The 27,966-nt window shown below is 48.5% G+C and overlaps 1 protein-coding gene across 20 annotated transcripts in view; it reads left to right on the forward strand.

Moving 5' to 3' along the window:
* Positions 1 to 27,966, forward strand: part of NAV2 (neuron navigator 2) — a 706,640-nt gene that overhangs the window by 555,469 nt on the left and 123,205 nt on the right. Inside the window, exon 1 of one of the 20 annotated variants that reach the window (XM_070624503.1) lies at positions 22,917 to 23,604. The exons of the other annotated variants lie outside the window; for them this stretch is intronic. Coding sequence (XP_070480604.1) covers positions 23,555 to 23,604 — 50 coding nt within the window. The 5' untranslated portion in view covers positions 22,917 to 23,554. Of the gene's footprint in view, positions 1 to 22,916; positions 23,605 to 27,966 lie in introns of those variants that run through there. 20 annotated transcript variants of the gene reach the window in all.

A 27,966-nucleotide genomic window follows, 5' to 3' on the forward strand; every position in this document is an offset into this window, starting at 1 on the left:
TTCCTCGTTGCATGGGATCCAGCCCTTACCTCATCATTCTCTACCCTCCTCACTTCCCTGCTGCAGCTGTTCATTCTAAGGTCTCATCAAGCTTTTTCCTACCTCAGGGCCTTTGCACTCGCTGCTTCTTGGCCTAGATTTTGTTCCCTAGATCTTCGCTTGGCTGCTTCCCTCTGGCTGCTCACCTGGAACCTCTGTGGAGGGCCCCTCCTTGACAATTCAGTTGAAGTGGTTTATGCGGCCTGCCCCATGCCTTGTCCTCTCCATCACCCCGCCTTATGCTCCTTTGAAAGCTTATCACTATTGGAAATTGTCCTGATGATGAGTTTATATTTTATTGTCTCGCTGCCCACCCCTGCTTGCAGCAATAAGCACTGTGAAGCAGGCACATTGGCTTGTTCACCGCCGAATTCCCCATGCATTGTACATATAGGAGCTTATAGATATTGCTGAATTAATGAACACATGGATTGATGGATGAAGGAACAAACCCAGTCTCCCTGTTTCTCCGTTTGTGCACACATGGTATTCAGGGGGATGACCCAAAGATGTCTAAGCGGGGCCATGACCGTGTGGAGCACAAGACTTGGCTTTCTGTTTCTGGCTCGACTCCCAGAGCCCTGTGTAAACTGCTGGTGCATCTCTTTATCCCATTTGCCTGAGTCGCCTTCATCTGTTAACTGACTTGCCCAGAAGTTCTACCATTCTAGCAGTCAAAATTACAGAGGATAAAAATTGGGCGTAATAATCATGCCACTCATTTCTATGAACATAGTGATCCAGAAGCCCACGAGTGGGTCAATATTTTCATAATTTTAATAATAGCTAATTCTCCCACTCTGTGCTAGGTGCTTGATGTATGTTATCTTATTCTGTCTTCACAGCAACCTTGGAGGGAGGTGATGACATAATCCCCATTTTACAGATGAGTAAACTGAGGCTCAGGAAGGCTGAATAACTTGCCCAAGGCCCCATAGCTTGAGGAGGCAGAGCCCAGGGCCAGGGGCTCCGGAGCCCTCTTCCTTAAGCACTGTACTGAACCATCTTGCCCAACGTTTTGTTGCTGCATTGAAACAGCACAACTCCTGGGGTTTATTTTAAAATTAATTTACTTCTGCTTAGTTCTAGCTGTCTGACTAGAAATGTTCTTTTATTTAATTAAAAGCCTAGACGTGGAGGTGCTTTGGTTTTCTGCCTGTTACTTTTAGAACCATCCTGTACTGAAATCTTAGAAGACAGGAGTCACCAAACCCTTACAATATCCGGAATGCCTGGGAAAGTTAATGGAATGATAAATACACTAAATGGTCCAGTTAATTTAGACCATCATTTTCTGTTTCTAATTTTCCGTAAACATGGCAAGCAGTAACATACACCTACTACTAAAATTGCATGTAATTTAGTCTTTTTATTGTTATTCAGAAGACTTGGAGTATCTAGTATGCCCTCAAGGCTATCATTATCAATTCCCACTGTAATATAGCACCAAAATAATTCTTGGCTAGTCTGAGATTTTTGTGTCCTGTAGTAGTTTAATTTACTGTGGGATCAGGCTTTTAATCTTCAGTAGATGGTGGGCGGTGCCTTCCTCTGGATGTAGTGTTGACAGCGTCCACAAGGTGGAGACATTGGCATGCTCTAACCTGAACTTAGCGATGTCCCGTGAGAAGTTTCTAGTTTCTTTAGCCACTCAAACCGGAGCCTTTACCCTTGCTAAAAAGCACAGATGTTTACATTTCAGTTCCTGCTTTGAGAAGCTTACATTTTTAGCAAGTGAGAGAGCGTTTACAGCAAGTGTAGATAAAAGTGGGGAAATGTAAGCAAACCACCCAATTAGTGAAATGGGAGAGCTCTGGTCTGGTTTTTCTTCCCGTATTCCGTTGAATGTAGAAATTTACCTTCCGTGTGAAGAGAGGTAGCCCAAATGGCGTTTGGTACTCCTTCTAGTTGTAAGGTTCTAGAACACTCGCTGAGCAGGACTCTGCTCCATGGAAACCCAAGTAAGCTGCTACTCTGAGGCCAAGGCATCAGATGCCTCTGCGTGACTTCAGGGCGAGTTGTTTAATGTCCTTATACTCATTTCTTCTTCCTCTTATAAACTTGACCAGGCTGGGGATGCTGAAGGACTGGTCATTTAGTCTGTGCTGCAGAATCTGCTACGTAAGTTGTGTTTCTGAGGGAGTTGGTGCAGTGGAAAGGAAACAGCAGAGACAGCAGACAGAGAGAGCGTAAGCCTGCTGTGCCGCCCGGGAGCTCTGTGACGTTAGGCACATCATTAACTTCCCTGAGCCTTGAAGCACGACAATTAAAATGCTTTGTAACCTTCTACGCTGAGGTTTCTCTTTGAGGTTGTGTCGGATGATCGGCAGCTGTCTGGTAAAGACATGCGGTTTCGGACAGGGTCTAGATGTCTGATCCACCGCCAACATCCAGGCACCTGGAGACAATGAAATGATTCGAGTTTTTATCCAGATGTTTGGCTTAGCGGGAGCAGCCTGATGCGTGAGTAATATATAAATCTGTACAGAGGCTCTTCGAGGAAAGTGCTTGTAAAAGTTTACAGCAAGTTTATTTAGAAAGCCTAATATGGAAGTAAATTCTCGTTTCTGAAAACCTCTGATCTTTGTTTTTAAAATGGCGCTGTACCTCTGTGGCATAGCAGCTGTTTTCTGATGTCTACAGTTCATGTCTTCACTGAGTGTATAGCACATGCACCTGTGTGTATCACTCAGGTCTCCCTGAAGTGGGGCTGAAAGTGATTCTTTCCATGGAGTTTAGCCAAGAACCTAATGGCACATGCCTTGTCTGTGTGTGTGTGTGTGAAACCCTTCTATCATACTTACTGTGTGCCAAGTACATCCAAGTTGTCACCCGACCTCACCACTTCCTCTTGTTGATAAGTTGGGCTCTGGCTATAGTTAGTAGAGAAGAAATTAAAACAACAGATGAAGATGTCTCTGTAAGTTTTGATCTGTGGAGACAATCCATCCACTCGTCTTCTAAAAATTCGGAGTGCCATGTGGCATAGAGTAAAATTAAAGGGAGAGACTTTCCATCCATATGTTTGGGAAGATGATTTTTTTCTTTTCAAAGGAGGCAGTGAGTCATATAATCTTCCGAAGTATGAATATACATTTCTTCCTGGAAAAAGAATGACCATTTATATGTATAAATTTAATATCAGAAATTTCTCTAAGAACCTTTGGTGGCTTCCCGTTGCCTGTGGGACAGATCTCAACTTCTTAACTGAACAAGCGAGGCTCCTTATGGGCCCTCCCTGCGTTAGCCCAGACCCACCCCCCACCCCATTGCTCTAGGCTACCTGCCATTTATTACCTAAGGCTGTTTCCTGCGCTTGCAACGCTCTGTGCCTCAGGACATGCTGTTTTCTCCCTGGAATTCCTTTCCCCTCTAGCCCATCTGACTGATCCTAAAAAAAAAAAGAACACCTCCTCCGTGATGCCCTTCCAGATTCCCCTAGTCAAGGTTAGCTCTCTTTTGTGTGTTTCTCATGAGCTTGGTTCACACCCAACCTTGTTTGTGAGCCTTTCACTTTGCATGGGAAGTGTTTCAGAGAGGCTGGATGGTGTCGAGCAAAGAGTATGGTCTCAAGAGGCAAACAGATTTGAGATTTAATCCTGGCTCTGCCAAAGGAGTTAGAAATGGAGCTTGAAAAGCACTGGCAAAGCCTGGGATGCTTAAGAAATGTCATGTACAGGGTGTGTGTGTGTGTGTGTCGTTTCTCCACCAAACTTGGGGCTCCTAGAGGGTGTCCAGTACCCATTATTTTTCTAAGCTCAGAGACTCAAACAAGCAGGTGTTTCATGAATGTTTTGTGAATGGCGTATTCTCCATGCCTGCCCTCACAGGGCCTTAGACTTACAGAACTTGCTGCCACCAGCTGTGAAACTCAGTGATTCTACTTGCAGAGCACGGAGACAATCTCCTTGCCCGTGGTGTCTTTTTGATGCGATGCATAGCTCCATCTAGTGGCCAAGGTGGGATGCGATGCTGATTGCTTTTAACTCTGAGTCATTGTGTCAGTTTAAGGCTCTGGCTGGTGCTGTTTGGGGCTGAGGAAGAGGAGATGTAGCAGTTGGCTGGTCTTTCCCATGTGGGCTGCGCAGTAGTCCAGTGTGGGAGAGGAAGCCGGCTTGTGAGCCAGCTGGTCTTCAGTGTTGCTTTCTGAGGGCTTCCCCTGTTGGGTGGCAGGGGTTGCTCCATCGGCAGACACACTGTGTGCACAGGTGCCTGCTGGAAGACCCGCCTCCTCAGCAGCTGAGGAACCCCTCCCTGCTGATGAACTTATAGCTCCGTAACTGTGTCGGGCATGCCGTAGTCAGCTCGTGCTGCTGTAGGAAAGCACCACAGACCCGGAGGCTTCAGCAGCGAACGTTCATTTCTCACAGCTCTGGAGGCTGCACATCCAAGGTCAAGGTGCCAGCATGATTGGGTTCTGGCGAGGGCCCCTTCCTGACTTGCCATCCGCATCCTCACATGGCCCAGAGAAGAGGCTCTGGTGTGTCTTTCTCTTAGGAGGGCACTAATCTCATCACAGGGGCCCAGCCTTCATGATCTCATCAAGCCGTGCTCCCTCACAGCATCACACTGGGGTTAGGGTGTTAACATATAAATGGGGGGCGGGGCACGAACATTTAATCCACCATGGGGTGTGCTATGCTTCCAAGCATCATTCGCATGTGCCATACCCTGAGCTTAGATTGCCTTTCCCATCATAGCCTGCCTGATCACCTCCTCTCTGAAGCCTTCCCTGATTCTATCCAAGCAGGGGTGCTGTCTCTTCTCTGTTCTCTCATGGTATTTGACGTATCCGTAATAACACTACATCAGAATTATTACAAATATATATGTATGTGTGATATATATATATATATAATCAACGCATCCAGGTAAAATGCTTTATTAACTGCTTCAGTGTGCTAATTATGAGGAAGAGGTGGGGCTTGGTACAAGCTCTGAGAGGTCAAGGTCAAGTCCGTCTTAGATGCTCTCATCTCTTCATTGGCTGGCAGTGCCAGTTCCATAGTAAGGAGTCAATAAATGCTCAGTGAACAAATGCTACGCTGACCTTCGGCAAAGCAAGTGCAGTCACGTGCCTCTGAATGAAGATGTGCCTCAGATGGAAGCCACTTGAGCTTGAGCCCCCAGGGGTGTGGTCTCCCCTCTCCTCCACCCTGTCTCCTACTGTCTGATTATTCCAGACCTTTGACCGCTTCCATCCCAGTGAGCTTGAGTTGACAGTACAGGAAGAAAGAGACAGCTCAGGCCCTAGGGCTGGAGCGGGAAGGGGTGGAGGTACCCCTGTTCTTCTCTTCCTCCCTCCCTTGGCCATCGTGGGACAAGTTCGGGAGGTGTTGCTCACTAAGTCAGCCTAGAACACAGCAGGCAGCAGCACTGCAAGTCAAAAAGGCAGCGTTGATAGCGTGAAAGGCTCTTTCTTATCTGTCAAGTGTTTCTCATGGTCCTTCCAGGCCAGACCTGAAGCGACCTTGACAGGCTGTTGTTCCTGGCAAACTGATAGGAGAGGAAGCCAAAATACTCCTTACAGCCAGAACGCACCCTGGAGCTGGAGCCAAGGTAAATGATTTTAGGGGAGACCGCCCTGAGAGGCAGCGGTCAGGGCAGGTTCCAGCAGGGCGCGGCAGGCACCTGGGATTCGCAAAGCGTAGGCTCTTGTTTCTACGGGTTGATCCCTCTGAAATGATCTTGGCTTGGGGGGCTTGGGAAGTCCGGGTTGCTGGTCAGCCACTGGGCGAGGCTCAGGGGGGTCAGGAAGGTTGAACCATCATGGAAAGGTAAGGACTCACCTCTCTAGGCAGACACATCTTCAGGACCTTGAACAAGTCCCTTGCCCCTAATGCACTGCTCTCCTCTTAAAACACACACACACGCACACGCACACGCACACGCACACGCACACACGCACACACACACACACGCACACACGCACACGCACTTACTTAAGGAATACAATGGAGCTCCAGCATGAGGCCACAGGCCCAGAGTAGCCCCATGGGTTGTTTCCTTGCTGACAGGTCTTAATGGTTATGAGTTCACAGAAACCGTAAGTACTTTCCCTGTCTGACATTTTCCTTGATGTTAAGTATCCCAGGCAAATACAATGACCCTGTTTTCATAAGCAGCTCTCTGGGTGGAGTAAGCGAGCACAGAGCTGTGCCTGGGGCAGGATTAATTTCTCCGAGTGTTGCAGAACGAGTGACAGCCTCCCCGCGTGGTTGTGATGTCATCTGACACGGGCCCTTTGGCTGATGGATGCCTCTGGCTGCCAATATCAGTTGTCCCTGACGGCTGGGGAGACATCAGTTGTACACTCCCTCTTCCATCCACAGGGGACCCACTTGATTTACCGAGTGTGGGGAAGCCGTCAGCCCTTATCAGCAGCTGGGTAGGCAGTCTTATCAGAGGAGAAAGAACAATTGAGCTAACAGCATGCTGAAAGAGCGGAATGCTCCAGCGTTCCCAGGCCCACTCTCGCCACTGTTGGTGACGACGGATTTAGCAGATGGACACCCAGGGTTAAAAAAAGAGTTACTGGAGAACAGCCCCGTGGAGAACAGAAGTGTGGTCCAACTTTGATGCGGGCAGTCCAGCCTGCCACTCATGACTAACAACAAACATTGGCCTAGTGATTTGTGGGGAAGAGAGAAAAAAGGGGATGTCTTGTCTAACCAGGAAACTGGGCTTAGGCCCTGACTTCTTGGGAATTTCCTAGCTTGCTTTGAGATTTGAATCCCTTCCCACCTCCCCCCAGCATCCTGCGGGGAAGTAAAGCGGGGAGGGAACAAAAGTGGGTGCTTTGGGAGAAGAAAGTGATACCTCCCAGATGGGGTTGCTCCTTGCCCGCCCGTCCGCCCTCCCACCCTTAGTGACATCAAAGCTTTCCAAAGCATGGCTCTCCTGGGTTGGAATCTGGAAACCTTTCCTTTGGCCTGCCTTCTAGAGAGGTTCCAGGCAAAAGGCAGTAAAATCCCATTTAAAGAGTGTTTATTGAGTTTGCTGTGTGCTAGAGACTGTGCTAAAGGCACTGAGGCCAAGGGAAATGAACAAGACGCAGTGCCCTAGATCCTAATACCATGGAGGAAGCCCAGGGTACAGGGAAGTAGGTGGGTCAGTGTAAGAGTGGTGGGCTGTGGAGACCCAGGGAACCAGTGGATCGTGTGGGGACAATTAATGGGAAATAAAGAGCCTACTGTGAGATAGAGCAGTGGGAAGAGTGTGAGCTATGGAGTCCGACCTGGATTCCGGGGCTGGCTCCAGCTTTCTTAGCTGTGTGTCTTGGAGCGAGCTATTTAATTTCCCCGTGCCCATCTCACAGGGTTGTCGTGTGGCTTCAGTGAAATTGTGCATGCACAGAACACTCAGCAGGTGGTCACTACCATAGTGTCCACTGGCAGCGGCAGCTGCAGCATCTTCAGGACATGTGGCTTTGAAGGATAAGGAGTGGCCAGGCAGACCAAGGTCAAGAGCAAGGGCATGAAGACATATGGGTATGGGGTGTGTTTTTATGAGAATGGGGCCTGGGACCAGTTGGAGATTCAAGACAGGAGGAAGGTGGACTCAGGTCAGAAGCTGTTAGAGTCCAGAGAGCAGTGGCGTGGCTCTGGGTGAGGCCGAGGCCTTGGGAACAGACGTGCAGAGGGGTTAGTAGAGGGACTTTCCGCATTAAACTCAGCCTGACATTGGGGCCAGTTGGACAAAGGGCCTGAAGGTGCCAGAGAGACAAGGACGACTCGCAGGTTCCAGCCTGTGCTGAGACTGGCTGGGAAATAGTTGACATTTGTCCTCAGCACCCTCCGTCCCTTTCCAGCTCTCCCCTGTGCCTGTCATCATGCACCCAGTGCCCTCGGTTTGTCTCAGGCCTCCCCCAGCCCCAGACCAGGGCCAGCTGAAGATCTTAGCAGAGGATGGGGTAGCCTATAGAATGTAGTGCCTGGGCTTTGGGAAAACCCCAACCACGCAGCCTTCCAGTTCTTGCCCTGGAGAAGCCCAGGGCCCAGTGGGCGAGCTGGCCCTGGGCAGAAACACCCAGTCCTCACACAAGGCAGGTGGTGATGAATGTCAGCATTGAAAGGCAAAACATGGGGGCTCAGAGGTGGATCTGAGAGCAGGGCAGGCCTGTGGGGGCCTTTTATGTTCTCCGTTATCCTTCTGGGAAGCCAGCTTTCCCTATCCGCAAATAAGAATAATAACCCCCAGAGCTGCAGTGATGATGGAATGAGATAACACAGGCGAAGTGCTGGTGGTACAGTGCCTGGGGCCTCGCACATCCTTCCAAATCATCCTCATAATAACGATGCTGTTGCCAAGATTAAATGGGATATGATGTACGTGTAATACGCGCTTCAGTGCCCAGGGCAAAGTTCAGCTACTCAGGGTGTTTCATTCCCTTCCACCCTTACTCGTCACCAAGACCCTGTGAGACATCTCCTGACAGTCAGTGGGGTTTGCAGTGAGACCTTGACTGATATTCATGTGGGAAATATGAATACCCCTAAACCCTACAGCCACTGTGCTGGGTTTGAGAACCCTGCTGTGATGCATCAGGCAGAGCAAGGCGCTCCTTCCTTTCCTGCCCGCCGTCTGGGCTGTCTGCCATCTTCTTGGAACAGACTTTGCCTTCCCAGGACTCTTCACCAGTGAGCAATGTCAACAAAACACGGGGCAGTGTTTGTGCGGTACTCAGACTAGCCCAGGTGCTTAACCCAGGGAACTTCCACCTCAGGTCCATTAATCAGCACTACAGAGGGACTCCGTGTTTTAATTATTTCAAGTTGACAGATATCTCACAGGTGTCCTCCGTCCCAGGCCTGTGGCAGCACTCAAGGTCTGACTGACAAGAGGAGGCAGGCAGTGACTTGTTCTCAGGGTTGAACCATTTGGTACTCCTTATTTTGGGCTCACTTTTGGTCATTATAGGTCCTCATCAGGGTAAGCCTGGAATCCATGAGCTCACACTTACCAAGGGGTACTTACACATCCAGGAGAGGTATATTCCAACTCTAGCTCTCCGTGGGTGGCAGGGAGCAGGGACTAACGTGGATTGTACCCTTTCTGTGTGCTGGGTACCTTACGTAACCCCCAGACTCTGGCTTTAGCACCTTGCTGTGGCTGGGCATTCTGTCCTGCATCAGGACCACCCTCTTTGCTGGAGTGCGCTAGTCTGCAGGCTTGTTTTGCTCTCCTCGGTGCTTTGCAAATGTGTCATGAATGGAGAGAACTGAGCTGTCACAGAGAGACTCTAAGGTCCCTCATTTTTCCTGTTAAGCTTTCCTATAGCTCTCATCTAGAAAACCTAGTCCATATTTGTTTTTATCTTAAGCATATAGATCACTGAAAATACCCTTCCCAGTTATTGTTCGAGGGTCAGCATCTACAGAGTGGCTCAACAGATTTATGATGGCAAGGTTGGAGCCAACCAAGTTCGAGTTGAGGTGAATAGGAAAAGAAACATTTGGATGAGCTTGAGAGTATTTTGGCCCTGAGACAGTAAGCGCATGTTGAAAGACTCAGAAAAACGGGCCACATGTGCCTGTACTCAGATCAAGATAAGAAACTTAAGTTTTGTCGGGAACTCATGTTCCTCTCATCATGCTGCTCTGGAGGGCACGGGATAATGGAGGAAACTTTATACTTGGAGTCAGACGACCTGGCTTCCTGTTCCTGGCTTGCCAGCTGTGTGGCCTTGGGGAAATTGCTTCCTTTTCTGAATTTGTTCCCCATCTGTCAAATGGAAGCCTACCTCTTAGGTGTGTGGTGAGAAAGAAGGGAGATGGTGTTTAGAAGTGCTTGGCACGGAGAACATCGTAGTTGCCTTTGGCCTCTCGGAGTTATCGCGTCTGCTTGCCTTCCTAGTCGTTTATCCTACTTAGAAGGCTCACAGAGATGATGTCGTGCTGTTTCTTTTCCTTGAGCACGATGACTGGATATCTGCTCTCTGGGTTGGAGGTGGTCTGTGTACGAGTCAGCCTTCTCCAGAGGCAGAGCTGTTGTTGCCCAGGCAGCCAGGGGGTGGAGCTGCCTCTTCCTTAGAGATCATCAGTCTCTTTCCTCTTAAGGTCTTCAGCTGATTGGATAAGGTGCGCCCGCATTAAGCAGAATAATCTGCTTCCCTCAAAGTCTTCCCATTTAAATGTTAATCTCCTCTGAAAAGTACCTTCATGGCAACATCTAGACTAGTGTTTACGCAAATATCTGCTGTCATGGCCTAGCCAATTGACACACAAAATTAGCCATTGTAGTCTGTAAGTAGGCCTTGCGGTAGATCAGTGGGAATGAGTCGTCTCAGGCACACACAGCTCACCTGTGGCCCAGAGTCAACGAGCAACACAGCAGCTTGTAGGAACATCGGTGAGGTCTCAAGGTCTCGCGTCCCACCTGAGATATGACCGCACATCAAGCATCTGTGCAGGCATTGGAAGAATTATTCCATCCTTTCCAGAATCCTCAGGGGTCTGGTTGGAAATCTCCCTGAGAAGTGGAGGTTTTGACCTTTGCTCTCAGTCCCAAAATCACTACAGAGTGAGACAGACACCCTGCCATGGACACCTTAGAGGGCTGACGATTTTTGAGACCCAAAAGTGAAATGAGATTCTGAGTCTAAAGAGAGGCCCAAGTGTGTCTTCAGGGCCTTCTAGCTATAAATCGAGCGCACATGCACTTCATGACCCTGGGACAAGCGGGAGACGGGTCTGTGGCACTCTCTCCTCTATCGTCAGAGTCCATGCCCCAGTTCCCAGAGCTTTGTGCTTGTAATTGCCCAGTCATCTGTTTCGAAATGAGGAATCTCACATACTTGAGCAGTGAAGTTGAAAGGGTGAAGTCAGCTCAAGTTGTCAGAAACATAGGACAGACTCAGCCTGGTGTTGGCTCTGCAGAGAAGGGCGCAGCAGACCAGCGGTGCCTGCTGACAGGGGTCTTTCTGCCTGTCCTGCAGCAGGGGTACCATAGTTCCTAACAGCCAAACCACATTTGAGTCTCTGTTATGTGCTAGGCACTGTGTTGAGCTGTTTCCATATATCGTCTCACTTTCTCTTTACATGACTTCTTTGCAATCGAGGCTGTTTTTCCATTCCCTTTTTACAGTTGAGGTTAAGTTACTCGAAGCTCAGAGAGGTTAAGTTACTTGACCAGGTCACATGGTAGTAACTGCCAGAACTCATGTTCAACAGGGCTGAATGGAAAGCTTGTGGTCCCCAGGACTCTGCAGTATGGCTTTCCACCGTAGCTCGATGCCATGCTCTGATAGATGGCAGGCGAGACCAAAAAGGAGGAGTGGGCACCCTCTGGACACTGGAAGCCCTGGATACCCCGTGCCATTTTAGGGCACAATAAGAGAGAGCTGGAAGCTGGTGTTTGGAGCGTGGGGCTCCGAAGGCTGAGTTGTCCAGGACCTTGAACCTGCTTGGAGAATGCTTGTGCAAGGACCCTGGAGGCTGGCAGGGGCCAAGGCAGCTACTTTTCTTTGCCTCGAAAGCAGTATTACGTGTTTCATTTCAATTCAGTGTCATAGGTCTTTACTGTAGTGTTAGAAACGCTTGTGTCAACATCCCCAGGCGCTTGTGCGGAAAGCGAATGGGGCAAACTGGTCTGTGTGTGTTGGAAATGAAACCCGGCGAGGTGGCTGGAGGTGGGCGGTTCGGATCCCGAGCCAGCTCTGTGGTGATTTTCTGACGCACTCACCGCAGTGTGGTTTCTGTTGTGAAATCTTGTGAAAGGGGGCATTTTAGTCGCCTCTGGTTTCCAGCCTTCACAGATGTGATCCCTGGATTTCTCTGAGGAAAGTGTTCTCGTGCCCCCCCCCCACCCATTGCGAACCCAAACAAAACCCACAATTACAAGCTCAGCACCACGCGGAGACCTCAGAACCATGCACGGCAAGTGAGCGCTTTACTAATCAAGTGACTTGGGGCTTCCTCTGTGGGAGTTGTTAATTAAAACCACCCAACCATTGAGTTGGGAGAGAAGGCGGGAGGCAAAGGTGGAGGACACCTAACAGACTGGCTCTCCTCCCTCCTTTGCAGGCTGGTGTAGCTATTTTAGTAGTTGACGTGGACTCTACGGTTGAATAAACCCTTCCGGTGCGTGAGATTCCTTGGGAACAGTTTTCATTTAATGCCCTGTGGCCAGGCTCTCCAGGTACAAAGAACCTGCCTTGCCTCTGACCAAGTATGCGTAATAGTTAATAATAATGGTCACTGTGATCATATTAATAATAGTGGCTGCTATTTATTGAGCACCGCTCAATGCCGGGCACTGTGTGCAGCTCTTTATTTACATTCTGTCTTTCATCCTCACTTTAATCCACACGGTCTCTTCCCATTCTCCTGATGAGGACACAGGGACTTGGAGAGCGTGAGTATCTTGCCCAGGGTTGCGGAGCTGGTGAGTTAGGGAGCCTGGACTCGAACGCCAACAGCCTAACTTCAGAGCCTGGGCACTGTGTCTCAGGGTGTCACTGAGGCCGTGTTAACACGTCCACAGTCTGACTCCTCTTCCTCCCTGCAAACCTGTTTCTCCTCTTTTGTTTCCACATCCATTTCTCTTCCACAGTCGGAACCTAGAAAGAATCTCAGACTCCTTCTGCTTCTGGAACGCCAGTCGCTAAGTTTGATGGATTCTGTCCCTTCAGCATCTTCGCCATGGTTCTCTCTAGTCTCGCCGCTCCTGCTTCTCCCCCAGATGATTACATTCATCCCTTCATTGCTTTCCTTGCCTCTGCTCTCAATGCCCATCCCACAAATCCATCTTAGACTTTGGTAAGAAAAATCTTTCTGGAATATAAATCTGGTTACATTATCACCTGCTTGTCCTTCCTCGGTGGCTCCCCATTGCCTGCTGGGTGAACTCTGTGTTTTAGTTTCTGTGACTATAAAACAAGTGACTACAAAATCTAGCTGCTTGAAGCCACCATTTTATTATGCTCATGGGGACTCTGCATCTGGAATTGGGACAAGGTACAGTGGAGATGGCTTGTCTCTGCTCCACCACATCTGGAGCCTCAGCTGGGAAGCCTCCAGAGCTGGAGCTGGCTTGACAGCTGGGGTCCAAGTCATTCCAAAGCTTGTTCACTCATGCGACTGACACTTGGGCTGGGGTGACGTAAAGGTTAGGACATCCACACCTCTCCAGGTGGCTTGGCTCCCTCGCCACATGGAGGCCTTATGGTCGGCAGATTTCTCACCTGGGAACTCCCGCCCCAAGACAAGTGTTATAGTGGGCAAAGCGAAGCCGCTTGTGTCCCCTTTCATCATCTAGCCTTGGAAGTCACAGAGCATTGCTTTTACCCTACTGCATTGGTCAAAGTAGTCACAGCCCTCCAGATTCAGAGGAGGGAACGTGGACCCCACCTCTTAGTGGGAGGGCGACAAGGTCACCTTGAAGAAGAGCATGTGGGATGGGAGATGTTGTCATGGTCATCTTTGAAAAATACAGTCTGCCACATCCCACCCCCTGTCCTCGCAGCATGACGTACAAGGCCCTCCGGGTCCTGCCGCTGGAGCATAAGCCCTGTGAGGCACAGACCTTGTCTGTCTTACCACAGCTCTCCTGTGCCTGGCACATAGTAGGCCCTCCTTTACATTCTGAGAGCTAATGAGTGATTTTCCCGCCTGGCCTCATTTCTTTTCATCTCCTCCAGCCCCTCACTGCCCGCTCCCTCCCTTTTTGCATCCTGGTCCTGCCACTCTGGACCACTGACCTTATCTTTCATATGGATACCATGCTCTTACACCTCTGTGCCTTTACACATGTCTGTGCTCTCTGTCTGTAAACCCCTCCCCACTCCATTGCTGCCCACCTGCCACAGTCCTGTTCGAGTCTGCTGAAGCTAAGAAGCCTTCCCGGGCAGCCCCAGCAGATACTGAGCCTCCCTCCTCTGGATCCCCAAACACCTAGGAATGCCTCCCAGGTGGCTTCGGCTCCTTCTGCCGTTGTCTGTCTGCATAACCGTCCGTCTTCTAGAGCAGGATGTCCTCACACAGAGGGATTGTGAAGTCTTACTCCTGCATTTCTACTGCTTCTGCCAGACCTGCTGGATATGCTCAGCGGTGTGTGTGGAGTGACAGGAGAGAGCAAGGGGGTCGTGGGAATGGTGCTGCTGCTGTTAACGGTAACCATGGCAGCCAGCGTTTGTTGAGGACTTTTCACGTGACAGGCGCTTTCCAGGTATCATCTCATTGAATTCTTAGAGAAATAACATTGTTGTGCCAGTTTTACAGATGTGGAAATTGAGGGTGAGAGACATCCCTTGTCCAAGGGCACACGGCAACTAGAGGGCGCAGCCACTTTCTGGAAGCTCGGACTCAGCAGTCCAGATCCAAGCCTCTTCCCTTTTGGTGCTGCCACCTGCTGGGTTTTACGCTCTGAGACCCAAAGATTTTTCTAGGTTTTAGAGAGCTCTGTAAATCCTAACCTTCAACTGGCTTAATAGAGTAATAATGTGGGAAGCAACAGCCTGTCTGCTCGCTCAGGAGACAATGTCTGTTTTGTTCTTGTGCCCGGTTTTAAGGGATGTAGAGTCAGGCAGAGGCTTGTTTAAGGGGGATAACAGGGGAGGCAAAGGGTCCAAAACGTAATAGAAATGTTTGTGGAAACGAGATCTGCTTGGCCTGGAAAATACGTCGGAGAGCAGGAGGTTCCAGAGGACCAAACTTGGACCGTCAGCGGGAGTTAGACGGCATTCTTCATTTCCTAAACACCAAGGTGACTGTGAATCAATTGAAGGAAAATGTGCTGAAAATTAGATCTGTCAAAAAGTGCGCTGGGGGGCCAGCCCGGTGGCGTAGTGGTTAAATTTGCATACTCTGCTTTGGCAACCCAGGATCTGCCTGTTCGGATCCTGGGCACAGACCTACACACACCACTCATGATGTCCTGCTGTGGTGGTGTCCCACATAGAAGAACTAGAAGGACTTAAAAGTAGGATATACAACTATGTGCTGGGGCTTTGGGGAGGGAAAAAATAAAGGAAGAAAACTGGCAACAGATGTTAGCTCAGGGCCAATCTTCCTCACCAAAAAAAAAGCATACCTAAAAAACAAAAAACAGAAAACTATACTCCCAACACACGTGATTTCATTAAAAAACAAAAAAAGGGCTGGACTCCTTTGCAAGGACATGAGCCTTGTGTACCTGAGGGTAATCAAGCAGGATCTGGAAAACTGTGTCTGTGTGGTGCAGAAGGGATTCCTGCTTGAGGTGAGAAGCTGGGAAAGAGGATCTGTAAAAGTTCTTCCAGGTAGGATGGAGGGTGCCCAGGGTCCCCTGGGCGCACTGAGGTTCTGTTACAGATGGAGCAGAGCTGGGCGTTGTGTCCACAGGAGGGCTCTTGGACAGCCAGGTTTCCACAGGTCATGCCAGCCTGGGGGTGGTAGCCGGGCACCAAGGTAGTTTCTTCTGAAAATGTTCTCACCCGCACCCCTTCTAATAAACGCAAAACTTGTGCGTATCTTCTCCCGCTGGCCTGGAAGGTACAGGAGTCTGGAGGCAGAGCGGACTGTGGCTGTCCAGAGTCACTGTAAGCTCAGGGTCTGCATGCCAGCCAAGATGTTAGTGAAAGTTACGCTCTATAGGTTGTATGAAGAAAACAATAGATGTTTAAAGCGTAAAAATGTCCTAATATTGAGTACGCTCACTCTGACTATGCAGGGTCTAGGGGATTCAGCCTGGCCCAGCGCCGTTTGAATGACCACTTCAGCTGATCTGTCTCCCACTCTTGTGAAAGTGGAAGCATCTGAATAAGTTGAAGAGTGAGAAAAGAAGTCAGAGACCCTGTTCTTTTGTCTGTGCCACACCAGACAGCTGTTATGACTACGTTCCCACTGCACTGGTGGGAGGTAATTTGAGCATCCTGTAGGCAGCCAGCTTTTGCTTGATCCCTGCGCTGGAGGTCACCGGCCTGTGTTTCAGCTCCCTCTTAGCCTGCCCTGCTTGCCGGAGCCTTCCAGTTGCAGCTGGGGCCCCCCTGCCACTCCCAGTACATGACACCCTGTGCAGCTCCTTCTCTGGCCATTTACCTGGGTGCTGGGCCCCTTGGCTTCTGGGTGCTTGTATCCAAGTTACTGCGAGAGCTCCGCAGCCACCTTGCTAGGGAGAGACATACTCGTCAGCACAACTTGTGCTGCACCTGTCCCTCTGTCCCTCTTGTGGACATGCCTGTGGCACCGTCCAGGCCCGTACATGCGGAGATTCTAGGGGGGAACACAGTTTTTGCCTTTCAAACAGTTTTGCCTTCACTTGTTACTCCTTTTTAAAGAATCCTGGACAATGGGGAATTTAGCCATGGGCAACAGCCTGCCTTCAGCTCAGGTCCAGGATGCCACAGAGTGTGGCGCTGACATTGTTGCCTATGCGGTGGACTGCTCGAGCCGTGCTGTCCCTTGAACGGGACCTGTGGCTCTTCCCTCCAAGCTTCTCTTACCAGTGTCCACTGCCTGGGAGGCCCTCGTCTTCCCGGAAGTCTTCCTTGGAGCCTTTAGATAACAGAACCTTCTATTAATAGTATTTGACTCATTTCTAAATAGATGCAAGGATGTCTCAATTCTTCTTGTATTCCCCAAATGTTTAACACATACCTTATACATAAAAGCAATTTAATTCTTGGTTGTTATTCGTCCTTTCATTCAGTCCCCCGAGAACGTTTCTTAGACCCTTATCTCAAGCGTTCCAGGCACAGTACTAGGACTCAGGGATGCTGAAGCAAAAATGCTGGTCCTAAAATAATAACACTGCTCCTACCTTTGTTGAACCTGTTGGGTGAGAGGCTGGAGCACAGGGAGATAGATAAGTAAACAGTCATAATAAAATGTAAAAGAAAGGAGCCTAGCTTCAGTTTTATATAAAAGACAGATTTATTGAACACAATAAATTTATTGAACACAAAAACGTATTAAAATGAACATATCAGTGGCTACTCCCTAGTTGTGTTTCCTCGGGCAAATCACTTAAACTCTCTGGGTCTCAGTTGTGCATCTGAAAAGTCATTAGACCAAATAATCTATGAAATCTCACTCCGCCGCCCCCATCTAATATTCTGCAGTTCCGTGAGCCTGCGTATGATTGATGTTTTTCTTAATGCTCAGTTGCATTCAAGGTGCGGTTTTAGAGGTACAGTCTCTTCAGTCTGGTGTCCTAAGAGGGAGGTTGGGGAGAGGATCTTAAAAGGCAGCATGTGGTTCACCGCTGGCGTACTAGACGCAGCAGAGCGCGGCGGAGTGAGGACCCGCACGTCAGCGTGGCAGTCAGCGTGGAGTTTCAGCCACTGAGGAACACATCACATCATCTGCATTTTGGAGTTGTGCCGTGTTGGACCCACAGGCACGTGCTTTTTCCAGCCTTAGTGGAAAAGAGCGTGTTTCTGCGGCTCACCTGCAAGGGACCGGGCCTGACTTGGGGTGTGTCCAGCTGGAGGCTGGGCTGGTTCTTCTCTCTTCCAGTGGCCCTTGGTTTTCATAAGATGCCTTTCCACTTTAGGATTTTGTTTCATTTTTTAAGATTTTAAGAATTTCTACCATGGCCTATTTTACCAGGGTTATGCAGGGTAGGTTTTTGGGGGATGGGGAAAGGACCCCAAAGAGGCAGCCGTGAGACCCACCTCTCGTGTCTCAGGGCACAGACAGACCCCGTCTGCGCTCTCTCCGCCACAGCCTGTTCCCTCCTTGTGGATATATCCTCTGCCACTTTTGTGGATGCACAGCACATTTTTGGACAGTCTCCCTTGATATGGAGGCGGGGACTTCAGTCGTTCCAAATCTGAGCTCTCCAGAAGCAAAGTGGCTGGTTCTTATCGTCGTGTATTTTAACCGAGTATTTTTTCAAACTTGTTTTTTAATCTCATCCCCCTTTCCACTTCACATAAAGACATCACACTCTGGATGGGGGGAAGTGTAGTGAGGGTGAGAACAGGTGTGACTTTTGAGAATTACTGTATCTTTAGTAATTCAACCAACCAAAATTTTGTCAAATTTTATCTATCGAACACATTATAAAAACACTGGGCCTCTTTGTTTGTTTGTTTAAAAAGGCAAATTTATAACATCGAACATGCTTTTTCAAACTCCTGCCCCACGCCAGAGATGGGCCCACTCCCTGAGAAGCAGCGTTCCAGGCTGCCTGGGGCCCATTGGTGAAGGTGACCCAGTGCACGTGAGCACCTGGGAATGTGAACAGGGTCAGGTATCTGTGTGTTGGCTGTCATGTCTACTGGTCTTGCTGGATTTAGTGGCAGGCAATTTGAGCATCCCGCAGTCACCCAATTTTGGCTTAATCCCTGTGCTTGAAGGCCAGAGGCCTATAGATGTTTTTCTTTGTGTTGGTAATACATTTATCAAATCCCACTTAGAATGGGTGCCTAGAATAATGATTTTGTTCATGGAAATGTTACCTAGGAGAGATTCAGCATCTAAGACCACACAGGGAATTCATTGTACATTTTTGATCCTTTGTGGTAGCGCATGTGTGTTGTTGAACTGTCTAATTTCCTTGCTCCAACCCAAGGCTGCCTGGCAGACACTTTCTCATTCTTCAAGATGCCACTCGAGGGTTCCTTCCTCTAAGCCGTCTCTTCTGGGCCCTCTCCTGCCCTGGCCCTTGCTGAGCCCCATGCAGACATCTACATGTCTGTTTCCCCCACCTGGCCATGAAGCCTCTCAGGGTCAAGTACTGAGTCCGAGTCTTGTATCCCCAAGCACCCAGGCCAGTGCCTGCCTCACGGTAGGGGCTGCATAAATGGTTATTGAACGAACGACACCACCTCAAAACATGGACCACCTCTATGGCTCTGGTGCAGCCCTTCCTGCACACTGCCCAGCTGCTTCCAGAAATCTTTGCTGAGGTCAGGTGCCACTCCCAAGGCCTGCTTTGTGCCCAGGTCTGTGGAAGGGGTTGTCTCCCAGTTACAAGTTCGTCCCGTTCTCACTCCAGGTGTTCTCAGCTCACCTTGACCTTTCTCTCAGCTGCAGCCCAGAGAAGACAAGGGGAGACTCGCACAAACCTAAACCAGAGCACCAGCTGGCTTCTCCCCGGTTTGATAGTGACCATGGTTATTACCTAAGGGTGTGACACTAGAAGAGAAAGAGACCCCGGGTGTCTGGTTCCCACCCCTAGTGGGGTCTTGTCATCTTCGGGAGGGAACACGCAATCCTGAACACATCCGTTCCGCTGACCTGATGTGAAAAGTGAGCTTGTTTTGTGGAGCAGTTTGGGCGTGGGGACCCGTGTCAGAAGTCCCAGGCACAATGAGGGGTGGCAGCATCTGGAGATAGGCAGTGTGTCTTAGCATCTGGAGTGTCTGGGAGGAAGGGTTCTCCTGACAAAGTGGAAGGCTTTTCCAAGGTAAATGCGTCTCGTTATGACGCCCCTGCTGGGCCACCACACATTGCCCTCAGCGCCCTGGCACTGCCCACTCATGTCCCCTCTCGGTCCAGGCTTCCACGGTTGACTGTTCTGAGGCTGGTGGGCCTTTAAGTCCGAGACCATGAGTTCACTGATATTTTAGAAGAAGCTTGGCGTTCTAACAACTCTTATCAAGCCTGTTCAGGCTTGTTAAGAACAGGGATCAGGCACTATTAATGTGCACATTGTCCCCTTAATGGGGGGCCAAGACTAGTTATTATGAGGATTTGAAATTTAAAGTACTGTTACACTGTAGTCACGTTATGGTGCCTCTTTAACTCTTAGGGAAAGTGAAGCCAGTCCAGCTCACTGGTCTTCCATCCAGGTCTCAGGATTTAAGGCAGCGTTTCTCCCTGCAAGTAAATTACTTACATGTTTTAAAAATGCAGGTTTGGGGGAAGGGGTGAATAGGAGGAGGACAGGGCATTTTTAGGGCAGTAAAACTGTATCTGTATGATACTTTGATGGTGGATACTGTAGGGGAGGAGGACATTTCCTCTCCCCAAATGTGGGTTTGTCTGGCCGGAGAACGAATTAAATTCACATGAGACAGAATAGCAAGAGAAGATTAAACAAAGCTTTATGAGGAACCATGGCCCGGGGCCTTTCTTCCCGAAGGAAGAAAGGGCACCGAAGAAGTGGGGTGCACACAGTTGTTATATACCCCCAAACAGGGTGTTTCACATGTGATTGAAATGTCCCTTTTACAACAGTCATGAGGCCGCTCTGTCAGCACAGCGCTTGATGGAGGCAGATAGTTCTGCTGTCTCAGTGAGTGCCACAGGGTGGCAGGTGTGTTGCCTCGGGCTGGGGGGGGGGGCGGGTCACAGATGAGCGCTGCAATCGGTTCCCAGCCCAAAGAAAGATGCTTAATCTTTAAGGAGACACCAACGTTGGGAGGGGGAGGGAAGTCAGTTATAGGAAGTTACCAGAGAAGCACAATAAAATGCAGATTTAAGTCCTTGCCTTTGGTATTGATTAAGAGTTTTTAGAGAGAAGGTCATCACCTTTCTTCTTCCTGGTACAGAGAGGGAGGCACCTTTTACAGATAGAGATTTACCTTACAAATGTAAATGTGTCCTAACAAAGGGCAAGTACCATTCCTCAGAGCCTCCTTGCCTGTCCCAGTTTATCAAAAGCAATGAGCCTCAAATAATCCTGATGCCAAAGAGACATATCTTGGGGTGGCCAATTTCAGGTCCCCACAATACATAACTTTATGCTTAGTTTATCAAAACCCCTAGAGCTACACAACACAGAGTGAACCCTAATGTAAACTGTGGACTCGGATTAATAATAATGTATCAATTTGTTAGTGCCATCAAGTCGATTCCAACTCCTAGCGCCCCTGTGTACTGCAGAGCAGAACCCTGCTGGTCTTTTTGCACCATCCTCTCACCTTCCCACACTGTGTCAGACGGTGCTTCGCTACTATTCGTAGGGTTTTCATGGCCAATTTTCTTGGAAGGAGGTGGCCAGGTCCTTCTTCCTAGTCTGTCTAGTCTGGAAGCTCTGCTGAAACCTGTCCACCATGGGTGACCCTGCTGGTATGTGAAATACCGGGGGCATAGCTTTCAGCATCACAGCAACATGCAGCCACCACAGTGTGACAAACAACAGACAGGTGGTGTGGTTCCCTGACCAGGAGATGAGCCCAGGCCGCAGCGGTAAGTATGCCGCATCTTAACCACTAGACCACCAGGGCCGGGTAATATATCAACATTATTAACAATATTATTAATAATAATTAATAATGGTAGTTATCAAATAATTAGTAGTATCTAATAATAATAATGTATCAATATTGGTTCATCAGTTGTAACAAAGGTGTAATGCAAGGTGTTAATAAAAGGGGAAACTGGTGGCTGGGGAGAGGGGTATATGGGAACTCTACTTTCTGGGCAATTTCTCCATAAACCTCAAAATGCTCAAAAAAAGGGTCTATTTAAAAATTCAGGGGTTTGGGCCCCACTAATGACATTCTGCATCTATGAAGCTGGTGCCTTGGAATCTGCATTTTTTTCTCAGGTTCCCCAGATGAGTCAGGTTTGAGAATTCCTGGACATCAGTCGATCTTCTCTCACCATCTGTTTCATTCCAAGAAGGAGCTTAAGGGGGCTCTGTCTAGAGCACTGTCTCCTGTGTGTTAGAGTGTGTTTCATCTTTCAGTAGGTGGACAAAAAGCTTCCTGCTAATGCTAGAAATAGTTGCTGCAATACCACACTGACAGTTGAACCACAATAAAGAGAATTCAGACCAGACCAGATTCCAGACATGAGGACTATCAAGTTTCCAAAACGTGCGGCCTTTCTTCAGAAGGGTGCCTTGCCAGCTCCCGTTTGAAACCAGCGTAGTTATGGATTATAATGAAAATTTTACATCTGTGTATTTATTTCAATAGCAGTGATAATCCACTATTGTTATAATCCTTGGCTCTCCGTGTGACTAAGTGTGTATTTTGTTAGCCAAATTCTGGATTTTTTAAATTAAAATACTTGTGGCATTTATATGTATATAGATCCTAAAGTAAGCTAAACCAAAATGCTCTGGAAATCGATGCTACACGGAATTTCGTTGAACTTGTGAGAATTCACATTGCATCTTGCAAAAGACACAAGGACCTCGGCAGTGTGCTTCATCACCACGCAGGAAGTTTCCCAGTGGATCAACCACTCCTCTGCTAGGAGTTTGGTGAGGGCAAGCCCAAACCCAAAGCAGTGGCAAGATGGAGTGTGTATGCTTGAAATTCAGAGTGACATGAGAGCTACAGCAATGCCACGTGCCGCTTCGGAGTCAGTGTATAGCAACACAAGCAGAAGCCCTGCTGTGTGGAATCTGTTCCAGAGTACGATGAAGGGACCAACGCAGCCAGGGTCCACCTCTGCCCCGACTCAGCCATGGGGCGCTCACATGGGCCCTGCGAGGGGGCCCTGGGAGCCGACTCACACAGGATGCACATTTTGCACATACGTGAGATGAGGTCCATAGCTTTCGCCTGTTTTTCAAAGGGATCCACAAGCTAAGAAGAATTTCCAATTTAGACAGTCATCTCTAAACTGGTTTTGGTTGTGTAAAAAACAACTTAGTCCTCCATTAGACGTTGTATTTGTGTTTTAAATATAAGTATGCCACGTTACTGAAATATTGTTGTACACTATAAAACCTCCACAAAACTTGGGAATCAAAAGGGACATCATAAGAAATATAAACAGAAGCCCTTTAGTTTTCACCCCCACGGGTCATCTTATGTCCCCCTCGGCACAGACCGCTGCCCGAGACCAGTGCTTCCCTTTCTTTAATGTGCGCTAGAGCCTCCTGGGGACCTTGCTGAGCCTCAGAGGCTGATCCAGGAGGTCTGGGGTAACGTAGTTCTGAAAGTTGCCAGGTGATGATGCTGAAGCTGCTAGTCCATCGCCCATATTTTGAGTGGCAGGTAGTAGGCGAGGCATGTGCCGAGTTTTGTTGCAGTGACCCCGCGGTGTGCCGTCTGTTCTCTTCAAGCAGCTTTGCAGCACCTAGCTTTAGGAAATGGAGTCTGTGGCACCAGTTTCCCCCAGGGAGGCTTAAAGGGGGCCCCTGGGACCCTTTGACTTCTCCTTTACTCAGGCCTGCCTTTTCCTGCTGCTGCCTCTGTCCCCATGGCCTGCTGGAGCTGAGCTCTTGTCTGACTAGCTTAGCAACGTCTTTGTAGTGCTCCCCAGGGAGGCGTCTCTGGTGACTAGGCTAGCCAGAGGAGGCTCCAGACCTGAGCCCGCTTCACTTCTGCAGCAGCCTTGACTTCCTGCCACACCAGAATCAGAGAACCAAGCCGGGTTTTCCCAGGCTTTTGGCTCGCTTCACAGCCAGGACTCGGTGAAATGCAGAACGGCCAGGGAAAAGGCTGGTACCCCTGGAGCGGTTGGTGACTCATGGCCATTGAAGCAACTTTCCTGCATTGATGTCTGTTTGTCATGGTCGTGCTCTGTGCTCTGAGCCAAGGCGGCTCATGGTGCGGCCTCAGGTGGCTGCTCCTGAGGGAAATAAGGGAAGACTTTGCTAGAGATGAAAATTGAACTCCCACGTCCTCCTCAAAAGAGCAAGATGCCAGCTTGGCGATGTCCTGAGGAACCGGTGGTCCTAGTCCATGGCGGGCAACGGTGCTGAGAGCTGCCCCTGCCCTGTGTCCAGCAGAAGGTAGGAGCCTGGTGGGGTTCTCTGGGTCACATCTCCCCTCTGCAAGCAGAGTCATTGGAGGAGTTCCCCAAAAGACATGAAAACCAAAGAAATGTTTCCTGATTATTTGTGTTGTCTAGTCCGGGTTATCTACACTTAAACTCCTTTTATTACGGGGAAACCTAACTCAGAAAGACATTCTCACCTTAGTCTTTCTCTCCAAAGGCTGCTGTTGGTTTTGTCTCACTATGGGTCTATTTGGGCTGACCCACCAGGGAGAAGCAGCAGCCCGTGTTCTTTGTTTGGAACTCACCTTTATTTAATTTTAAAATATTAAGGATCTGCTGTGAGTTAGGGAATGAGACCACTCTGATACGTCCCTGCACTTGTCACTGGACGTGCAGGTGGGGGTGGGGTGGTAAATGAAACAGACCATATTTGCCTCAGCTTTTGTGCCTAAAAACTCTGAGGGAAAAGTGGTTTCCAAGTGTTTCCTTAGTAAAATTTTAAGTGTTTGCCTAAATTTTAGGGCTGCAGTTTTATAATTAGCACTGAAAAATTAAATCCTGTTTTTTCCAAACACATTTTCCCATTTCAGATTTCTTCTTAAGTCAAATGCAGGGGCTTGTTTTCTCTCATTAAGATCGCCTTTCTTCAAAAGGATTCAGGCAGCGTTGTTAGACTAGCCTGTGGGTTTGTCCTTCTGTGACCCAGAGTGACGTTTATTCATCTGACTTCTAAGAGGCCCTCAACTATGGGGATCCTTTACAGGTTTGACCAGAAATTCAGTTTACATCCTAATAAACTGGAGATCAAATGTCATGCCCTGTGTCATGGGGTAGACGAGCACTGGGAGAACATAAGTTCTTGAGAGACACACGTTAGTGAAACTCACAACTCCAAGAGCTTTTCATCAGCCCACGTCATTGTTTTTAACAGAGCATGTGTTGACATACATGTTCATAGTTTTATATTGATATTGGCAAGGAATGTTTTTATGTATATAATCCTTTTATTCCATTTTTCTTTGCTGTGTTCACATTTAAACCAAAAGTGTGTCCAAAAACTATAGACAGGTTGAGATGTCTTTGAAGAAGAGGAATCGCCTAGACTTGAATTTTTTTTTTTTTCTGTTTGTACTGCTTTCATGTCTTGCTTTTGAGGGTTTTTGTTTGTTTGTTTGTTTATGTTGGTGCTCTATTAGAAATGCACCTAACTGGGTCAGGTCAGTACATACGACTTTCACTTCCTGTCACCTCTCGCCTCCCCCAGTTCTTGACAGAAGATGGTTTCTTTTGAGTTTAGTTGAAAGTCAGTTTGTGTTACTTATACAGCCATGTTGAACTGTGAATCTGAGAATGAGGAGCCAGGCTTCCTCCTTCAGAAGGTGACTCACAAAGCCAGTTTCTCTTGTTCCACATCGTTGCCTCATTACAGTTAAAGAAGGAGAAGAACTCCATTGACTAAATGTTGGACTCAGAATCCGGCGTATTTGTTCGAACAGGTCCTATTAGATGCCAGAGCTTTTTCACAGCTGGTGTCAGTTACATAGGCTGTACCTATTTTGTTGAGAAAGTTCCTTGTAATAGGCATATTGCCCTCACAGGCCTCTCTTGGCTGGAGGCATGGTGAGGTCTACCCTACAAGTCTGGTCATTCCCTGAAGGTCTGGGATGACTCAGATTGGATTCAGACAAATGGTGCGTCCTGAAAAATCTATAGAAGGAAATATCAGTGAGAAGGTGCTTACCACAAATGGAGTATTGAGTGACAGAAGTATTGACAAGTCAGCGTTCTCTTTGAAACAGAACCCAGAGCCCATTACTCATTCGCTTGGTACTGCCGTCGCTCCCCTGGCTTATAGACAAGTGTGTCAACCCTACCGGGCATGCAAGCCCTTCCTGACTGTGCCCCAGGCCCCGTGCAGTCCAGCTCCTGTCTTTGTACTGATGCTCCAGCAACAGTGAACTACTTACCCTTCTTGTAACTTACCCTCCTCTCATTTCTCTCTGCTTTTGTACACATTATCCATGTGCCTGGATGGATCCTCCTCCTTTCACTGGCAGACTCCTATGCACCCCTCAAGAGCCAGGTTAAATAGCCCTCCTCTGTGACTCCTTCCCCTGTGTGCTCAGAGCCTGTCATACATCCATCTGTAATACTGCTCTTCGTGTTTTTGTGGAGTCATCTGTTCGATGTCTGTGTCCCTTTTAGATGTTAAGCTCTGCCAGGGCAGGGACGAGGTCTTTTCATCTCTGTAACTGCAGCCTGGCACAGGGCCTGGTGTGTGATATTTGTGGAAAGGAAATGGAAGAAGGAAATGCAGAGTCACTGCTCTGTGATACGGGCCGGCACTGCTGCTGATAGTAACAGCAGCTGATAAATTACGTGCCCCAGGTGTACCAGCCCTGGGCTTTGTCCGCACAGTCTCATTTAACCCAGCACAGACATGTGAGGTTAATCTGGAGGGTCACCTGTCTTGCAGGTGAGGAAACTGAGACTCAAAGGAAACTACACTAAAAAGTGACAAAGCTGGGATTTGAACCATCCTACCTGCATTGTGGTCTTGACCTCAGTTTCATTTTCCTCATCTGAAAAAGATAGTAATATACTTGATAAGATCCTTTTGAAGAGGAAACATCATGACTTATGTGACAGCCTTGGTACAGTGCCCAGCTAGCATCAGAAACCATGAGGTATTAATAATGACACAGACAGGGTCCCTCAGCTGGCAAGGGGCAGAGGAGACTTTGAACCCAGGTCTCTCTGACAACAGAGCTGTGTTCCTAACCCTGCTGCTCGTGGGCCACTCCAGGGCCCCAGTCTTGAAAAGAAAGAAAAACACCTCACAGACCCCCTGTTTCTTTAGCAAAGGCTCCCACTCTCTCCCTCCAGGGGCTCTGGGGAAGCTGCGGAAGGTGGAGGTGGAGGTGGAGCCTCCTCCACCTGTCAGTGCAGAACTTGGGAGGATAATGTGCACATTGTTCAGTTGTTTGGCAGCTTACTCAGGACCCCACCAAGCAAACATTAGGATGTCACCAGCACCTCATTAGGCTCCAGCACTAATTATTTATTGCCCCAAAGACAAGGAAAGTGTGGCCCCGGTGCTCAGGGATTCAGTCCCTCGATCAGCTGGTTCCTTTCCTTGCGACTTCAGGCAGGTCACCGCATCTCCATCCAGCATGAGCCTCTGATACCGCTCCCAAAAATGGGGCTCAGCCATCAGTGCCTGCCTCCCAGAGCCTCCGGATCTTGGCGCTTTGAGAACGCAAGCCTTTTAACCCTCTGGTCAAGGGCTGGTGTTTGAGATCAGCACACCAGTGACTGCTTCCTCTGTAAATTGTGCTTTCTAAGGGATTAACTTGATTAAGGCAGTCTGTATTAATGTATTCAGTAGCCAATTCATATACAAATTTGGGTTGAACAAAAAAATGTATGTTTTTCATTGAGACTAGAAGAGTTATTAAAATATATATGGAGCTTTTTGTAAAGCAGACTATTGTAATTGGTAGATAATGACTTAGAAATAAATATTTTGAATTAGAGTTTTGAGTGTGAGGCTGGTTCTAGTGACAGCTCTCTCCAGTGCTGTTCTCTCTCCCATAAAGATGACATTCAACAGAATTTGTTTTGAAGAATATTATAAAAAATATATGATTGAATACATGTTTACAAATCTCTGAAAGAAGATGGAAATTCCCCGTTTTCCTAACCACTCATCCCTACTCCCTCCCTCCCTCTCTCTCTCTCTCACACACACACACACACACACACAGAGTAAATGAAATAGATCTGCAAAGAAACTGGATCATTGTCAGATAAGTTGCATTCCATCCCTGGCTGTCAGTTCCTGGTGCGTTTGAGAAGGCAGAGCACCCTGATTTATCATTGCCCTTCCCCTCTGCCTAAACAGAATCAGAATTCCCAGCAGCAGTCGACAAGCCATGTTAGCACATTCAATCCATCTCTCCAGGGCCCTCTCACCTTTATTGGTTGTCATTTTTCGACAAAACCACATTCCGCATGGGGGTCACCAGGCTGTGGGCTGCAGCCCATGTCAGCATTCCATCTCTGACATGCTTATCAGGCTCTGCTCGCCGGCCTTCACAGAAAGCCAGGGCTGTGTATGTGTGGGCCTCGTCTACATGCCTGGGTGTGTGTAATTGCCCAACTGTGTGTGTTGTTTCACCAGCAATAAAAATCCAGCAGGGAAATGAATGCTAAAATTAGTTTGTTTGTCCTTTGACAAGATCTCCCCAGTTGAAAAATTTCTGTTTATCTATATGACTGGGCAGACTTTGCCAAATCAAAATTAACTGCCTTGCTTAATAGTGGAACAGATTGTGTTTTGAAGAGTTTCCACTGAATTCTCCTTGAAAGGACA

Source organism: Equus przewalskii, chromosome 6, assembly GCF_037783145.1.
Source record: "Equus przewalskii isolate Varuska chromosome 6, EquPr2, whole genome shotgun sequence".
Taxonomy (NCBI): Eukaryota; Metazoa; Chordata; class Mammalia; order Perissodactyla; family Equidae; genus Equus; species Equus przewalskii.